The sequence below is a fragment of the Mustela lutreola genome, chromosome 18 (genome assembly GCF_030435805.1).
Source record: "Mustela lutreola isolate mMusLut2 chromosome 18, mMusLut2.pri, whole genome shotgun sequence".
NCBI classification, from domain to species: domain Eukaryota; kingdom Metazoa; phylum Chordata; class Mammalia; order Carnivora; family Mustelidae; genus Mustela; species Mustela lutreola.
Genome location: NC_081307.1, coordinates 42,143,422 through 42,150,590, shown reverse-complemented (window position 1 = coordinate 42,150,590; position 7,169 = coordinate 42,143,422). Strand labels below are relative to the sequence as shown.

The window sequence follows — 7,169 nt, the reverse complement described above, 5'->3', positions numbered from 1 at the left end:
TCATAGAGCACAGTGAATATTTATATGTGGAATATGTATTATACAATGTACACTTCTGAATGTGCTCTAAAATTTTGAGAAAAAGAAGGAGGTACAGTTCATTGAAACAGAGTTGGCAAATACAGATACTGAAGCTGTACGATCGCTACATGGGGTTGCTATAATTTTTTCTCTACTTTCATATGTTTGAAATTGTCTACAATAAAAAAATTTAAAAGAAATAAAATGCATTCATTTTAAGTTTTAAAAAATATTAGAGATCCTTAGACCAGGCAATTGAAGTTCTAAAGATTTATTGTAATAAAATCTGGATGTGAACTATGTTTGTATGGTGAATGAACTGCAAATAACTAAAAAGATTCCACAATAGAACATTATTTAAACAAATCATGTTTAGCCATTCTAAAAAACCCAAAAGAATATGTAAGTACATACTTCGTGAAATAGAAAGATGTTTGAGACATAGCGTCCAGTGGAAGGACAGACTACAAAGTTTCACAATCCACACACAATACTAGTAGCTAATATTTCCAGGTCAGCTTTCTGTTGCTACTTTTGTGAATCTATTTTCTCTATTAAATATACATAGGCTATTTTATTTTATTATTTTTATTTTTTTTAAGATTTTATTTATTTATTTGACAGACAGAGATCACAAGTAGGCAGAGAGGCAGACAGAGAGAGAGAAGCAGGCTCCCCACTGAGCAGAAAGACAAACCTGGGGCTCAATCCCAGAACCCTGGGATCATGACCTGAGCTGAAGGCAGAGGCTTTAACCCACTGAGCCACCCAGGTGCCCTTACATAGCCTATTTTAAAAAGAATAAAAGATAAAAGTAAATTTTAAGTTAGCACTTGAAATTTTTAAATTTTTTTTAGAGTAACTATAGAACATTTTGCAAAGGGAAATGTCAAAATAGAGCAAAGTTCTTCCTCCCCAACCAGCCAGTTCTGAAAGAAACCCCAGTGGAGACATCCAAAGTCCAAATAAAATCTTCACCACCCTCCTCCTTCAATCAGGTGTTTCAATGTGCTTAATACACAAAAGCCTCTGCAGTGCATGATGAATCTCCTTATTCCTTAGGGTGTAGATCACAGGATTGAGAAGAGGGGTGACCACAGTGTAGAGCAGAGCAAAGACCTTGGAGAGGAGTGGGGAGTGGACGGCAGACGGTGCAATGTACAAGACCATGAGAGTTCCATAGAAGGTGGACACTACTGCCAGGTGGGAGGAACAAGTGGAGAAAGCCCTCTGCCTCTGGGCCCCTGCAGGGACTCTTAGCACAACTACCACAATCCGGGCATAGGATGTCAGAATCAGTCCAAAGGGGATAGTGAGGCAGACCACAGAGAGAACAAATGTTGTCATCTGGGCAATGCTGGGATCTGAGCAGGCAAGGCCCATCAAAGGCATGAAGTCACAGTAAAAGTGGTCAATCTGGCTGGGGCCACAGAACCTCAGTTGGCCCATTAGGGCCACAACCAATCCATCCACCATGAAACCAGAGAACCAAGCTATGAGCACCAGCCCCAAGCACCCTCTGGGCCCCATCAGAAGGGGATAGTGGAGTGGATAGCAGATTGCCAGGTATCGATCATAGGCCATGACGGCCAGCATGAAGCATTCAGCTGTGGCTAGAGAACCGAAGATAAAGAACTGGAGCAAGCATCCAGCCACAGAGATGGCTGCCTTCTGCAAGAAGCCCTGCAGCATTTTTGGCACCACTGTGGAGGTGTAGAAGATCTCCAGGAAGGACAAGTTAGCCAGGAAGAAATACATGGGTGTGTGGAGCCTCTGTGAGCTAACCACCACCACAATGATTAGCACATTCCCCATGACAGTGGAGATGTAGATGACAGTGAACACAATAAAGAAAAGGAGATGCAGCTCAGCTATGTCATGGAAACCAAGGAGGACAAATTCTTTAATAGTTTGGTTTTCTAGAGCAACCATTTCCATAGGGATCATCCAAGCTGCTCTCTGGCAGAGATTAAAGGAGAGATTCTAGTGCATCTCTTCTCATACACCAACTCTGAGATAAGTAGGGCTAAAATGAAAACAATGATGTTGAGTATCCAGAATACAAGTCCCTTGCACATCCTCACCTGTCCCTCTTTGTAGTGGCTTACCCCTTGTCCAACTCCTGTTCCTGGGGCTGTCCTTAATTGTGCATGTTCTCACTCTAGAGAGTTCATCCAAATACCAGCAGTCTTCAGAGCCCTCCACCCTGTTAATTCAACACAGTATTTCTGTGACACAGTGAAACCACAATCCTAATCTGTAGATCCAGCCACACATCCTCCCTCCTGAACACCCTCCAAATGCTTGCTAGACAGGCCCTACCCTCAGCTCAAAACATGATCAGCGTGATCAAACATGAATTCTTCCATCCTTCTCAGTCACAATCAAACAGGTGAGTGGTGAAAAATTATGTCTTGATACTGCCCTTACCATATAATAGTCATTTTCATCTGAATGTCCTCTCCCATTCCCCACCTCCAATCAGTGACATCCCTTACACATTCTCTCCTCATTGCACACCACTGCTTTCACAGCCCCTTCATGACCATCTCAGTACAGTTACCTCTCTGTGGCCTGATAGTCCCCAATTTTCCCTCTCCCTTAGCAAGACAACCTTCTTTAAATACTGGTTCCATCGAGTCATTCAAGATTTTATATTGGAAATGTGACCAGTGACAGTGCAGGGAAGTATAGGTTCTGTGGGAACAGAGAGACCAAATACAAAGGAGTGGAGGAAGTGTGAGAATCTGGTCAGGGAAAGTAGATTGTAGGATCAGTTTCACAGGACAGGGAAGAGCTGGCCAGGCAATAGGCAGGAGAGTGGACAAAGCAATCTAAGCATGAGAGGCATCCATGGAAGCAAAGACATGTCATTGAGCTTTTAAGATCTAAAAATGGGTCTGTGTATGTACAAGGAAGGAGGTGTTGTGAGAAAGTAGCCAAGGACAATTAAAAGAATTTCTTTTCTGGAGAAGCATTAGGACTGAGGCAAAGAACATGGAAGGTAAGGATGGAGAGATGGTCCAGGACCAGAGTGCAAGGGTCCTGTCCCGTCATGACGAACTGGAGCTCTATCCTATAAGCACCAGGTCACACCTGAGGCTTTTAGAAACTGGGGTGATGGGGTCTACCTGCACTTGAATGGTGCTGAGGAAGCTGGGCCCAAGGTAACCAGAATGGAAGAGGAAGAGTCCACACAGCTGGAACCTGGGGAGCACTGCCTTGAAGTGATCATTCATTATTCTGTTGTTTGCACTTTCTCCCTTTTGGAAAACTACTGGTTCCTCTATCACAGAGATTACAATTTATATCCACCATACTCAACAAAGTTCTAAACAAAGATGAAGCCTCAATAAACACTGATGTTTAAAACCACTTGTGCCACAACCAAAGCCCATGTGACCTGAACAGTGGGGGTTCTGCACTACATGAACCTAGAAATTCCAGAAGTTCTGTTACTGTCTTATTCCACATCCTGTACCTCAGTGTTCTTGGTGGTATGAATTTGGCTTTCCTCTGAGGACCTTCTATAACCTCTATATCATTTATGCACCCCAAACCCAATGTGAATATTGGGTCCTTTCTACACCATTACTCTCCCAGGAGAGGTAGACATGCAGGCCAGTCAAGAACCTCCAGTCATAAATAGCTCATTATCACCCCAGGAATTAGTGTCAAAAGTAGATCATACTGACACAGCCATTTATCCCTATAGTCAACCAAGATTTGCATCCCTATAGATTCCACTCACTCACTCTCCAGGTCGTAAATGAAGTGGAAGCCTTCTTTCCTGTGGCAGCATTCAGCTGGCTGAAACCAGAAAGCAGCACAATGGAGAACAACACGATGACGACAAACATAAGTTTCATGATTTTGTTGCAAAATTCATGTGTGCCTATTGAAATCCATTTCATGACATTGTCTAAAGGAGCAACATGCTATTTCCTTCGTTCCAACTATCCTGGAGAGGAACCAGGATTTCAGGGAACAGATTTCAGGGAACAGAGTGAGGATGAGAACAAGTCAGGGGAAACAAAAGAAAAGAAGTCCCATTGACCTCCAAGTGCCAAAACATCAGCAGTCAGAGACATATGTCCCTGACTGGCATTCTCTAAGGTACCAGTAAGACCTTAGTCTTGGCAAAACCCAGCCCCCCAACACACACACACACACACACACACTCACAATATGAACAAACACATTACAATGTCCCCGATGCTATTAACCTTCATTAGGCCACTGAACAAATGCTAAACAATGCTAACCTATCCAGGAATGTGGTCAGAAAACAAGAGATGAGAATGGAAACAAAGGGTGAAATATAAATGTTAGGAGGGCTCAGGGTATTAAGTCATTTTTTAGAAGGCCAATGTGGTGTGATCCACCTATACATGAGCTAATTAACCCCAATTTCCAACCCCCATGGAATATCTAACTTCAATGTGTGTGGTCACAGAATCCACTAGTAGAGTTTCTGGAAATATGGCTGTATTCTATCTCCCAAATCAGATTGTTCTTGGGAGTTTTTTTAAAAGTTCATTCTTGTAAAAACTGGTTTTTTATTGTAAGATAACCCTGGCCTTTCAGACCACAGCATCCCAGACCTGTTTTTCAAGGAAAGGGGTGGGGGCAAAAGGAAAGCAGAGGTATGGGGTGTGTGCAGGGCCACTGGAGGGAAGGTCACTATTGCCTAGAAAGAGAGAGAGACCATCAAATAGGGAAGGAGCTAAGTTTTGTGCTTGAAAACTCCATTCTAACAGAGAGGGAAATGAAAATAGTGCAAATTATCCATTTTCTGAAAAACACCCAATCACAGGCTCAACCCTGTATAGGTAAAAGTCATAGCAGGGGGTGTTCAGTTAAAACTCTCACCACTGGTGGAAATGCAATTTTTATTTTTTTCTTTGGAAACTGTGAATTTAATTATTCCTTAGAAAATGAAGAAAGTTTATTCCCATATATTTCAAAATATCTGGTAAATGTGTTGTTTTTATAAACAGAAAACAAATAGTAAATAAATTTTCATTAGTTTGGATTCTTAATTTAATTCTCTTTAGCTTTCTTTGGCATTTACTCTGTAATAAAGTAGAAAATATAACAAAAATGTTTAAGGAAAACATCATGATGTTAGGCATATGCCATATCTATTATCCCATGAGAAATAGGATAAATCTCCATTGTGAAGGAAAACAGTGTGAATGTGTCCTTCTCAAACCAATGCTGTCCTCATGACGATTTGTGGTCTACTTCCAGGAGACAAGGAAATGAGCAGGGTGCAGGAGGGAGATTGAAAACCAGCTTCTTAAGGTCCCAGTGATAGAAATGGCAACAATAGGATTCTGGAGGAAGACTGTAGTATTTCCTTAAAGACGTCTGAAGAAGAGACCTTTTGCCTCTCTGAGTTAAAGGAAATGTGTTACTGGTTAGAGGAGAAAACTCTGCAAAGACCAATTCCTTAGTTTTCTAAAAGGATCTGTGAACCAAGCTGCAAAGAATTATACAAAAATAGGAAACTCACCTGAAATAACAATCCTAAAGGAAAATAGTGAGGAGAATATGTGTTAAGGTGGGCTGAGGGCTTCACAATATTGATGTTTCCTGCCTTCAGTGCTCTCCCTCTGTGAGCTCAAGCTGAAGTCATGCAGAGCACTGATTGGCAACAGCTTACCAGTCACTCTCTGTGCCCCAAATCCATTCTGTCCTCCACTCTCCATCTCCCCTGCTAGAACCCAGATCCCTGTGCCCTTTCCTTGCAGGTCCTTCCTCTATCATAGGGAAGCTGACAATTGCCCAGAGGGGAGAGGCAACCCCCTGAGAGCCAATTATAGATTTTCTGGAGAGAGGTCCTAAATGTACAAGAAAGACCAGCCTCCTGAGACATTTGTCTCTTTCTAGAGGAGGTCCCTGAGCTGTTGGCTTGACCAGAAATAGAGAAGAAACAAAGAATCAAATGAGAACCCACCTTGACATCCACAAAGGGTTCATACCGTCTCCAGTCTCTTCCACAGAATTCAGTATCCCTCCACCACCACTGAATGTGGTCCTCCCAGAAGACTGCTCTGAACTCTCACTCTCTATCATGCTGCCTTTAGGCTCAATCACCATGCCAATACAGCTGACACTTAGACAATGTGGGGGTTAAGAGAACCAACCCCCATGCAGCCAAAAACACATGTGTACCTTTGACTCCCCAGAAACTTACTACTAATGGCCTACTGCAGACCGGAAGTTTACTAGTAACATAAACAGTTTATTAGCACATATTCTGTACATTATGTGTATTATACACTGTTTTCTTACAATGAAGTAAGCTAGAGGAAAGAAAAATGTTAAGAAAACCATAAGGAAGAGAAAATACATTTACAATACTGGACCTTATTTATCAAAAAAAAAAAAAAAAAGCATGTAAGTGGATCTGTGCTGTTCAAGAGTCAACTGTATTTCCATAGGGACAGTCCTTCAGAGGAGTGTTTTATGTGAATGGTCAGAGCCTGCCAGCACTGGGCCTGCTTTTAGGGGAGGGAAGCTAGCATGTTGCTACAATGTCCAAATACCACAGCAATCCAACCTGTCTTAAGGGTTAACTGGCTTCAGACTTAGTGCTTCTTGCTTGCTGACCTGAGTCAGTAGCAGAAAAATCTACTTTCCTTGAGATTTGTGGACCACTGGCCTTTTAAGAGGGAAGGACCAGGCTTTCCACAAGATAAGGCCTGACTGCATTTGAAAACAGCTGCCACAGAATCCAGCATGTCTGTTCATGGTCATGTCCACTTACAGGTCACAGGATGGGAACCTGCTGCTCCCACATGTAGCCCCCTCCCTTTCCCCAAGCCTTCTCCTGGTCTCAGCTGGACAAGAAAGATGGTCTTTGAGGCATTAATTCACCATCTTCCCAGGTTGCTGGCTTTCCTTTCCCACTGTCACTTGTCTTTGAGTATTGGTTTTCAAGTGATGAGCAGCTGAACCTGAGTTGGGAAATGGTTCTCTGTCCATAACATAAATGGTTATAAAGCTTTTCAATATCTTCTGAGTGGTATATCTGCCCAGCACATCTACTGCTTTGTACATAGTACACACCAGGATGTATTATAAATGTTGTTAACCATAAAAATAAATATTATTTTTAGCAGCTAACATGGTATATTTGG

The 7,169-nt window shown here is 42.2% G+C and overlaps 1 protein-coding gene across 1 annotated transcript; it reads right to left on the bottom strand.

The window, feature by feature from the left end:
- Nucleotides 1-1,011: 1,011 nt before the first annotated feature.
- LOC131820341 (olfactory receptor 11A1) lies at nt 1,012-1,959 on the bottom strand. The gene has a single exon (XM_059155879.1). The coding sequence runs from the start codon at nt 1,957-1,959 to the stop codon at nt 1,012-1,014; it is 948 nt and encodes a 315-aa protein (XP_059011862.1).
- Nucleotides 1,960-7,169: the final 5,210 nt, after the last annotated feature.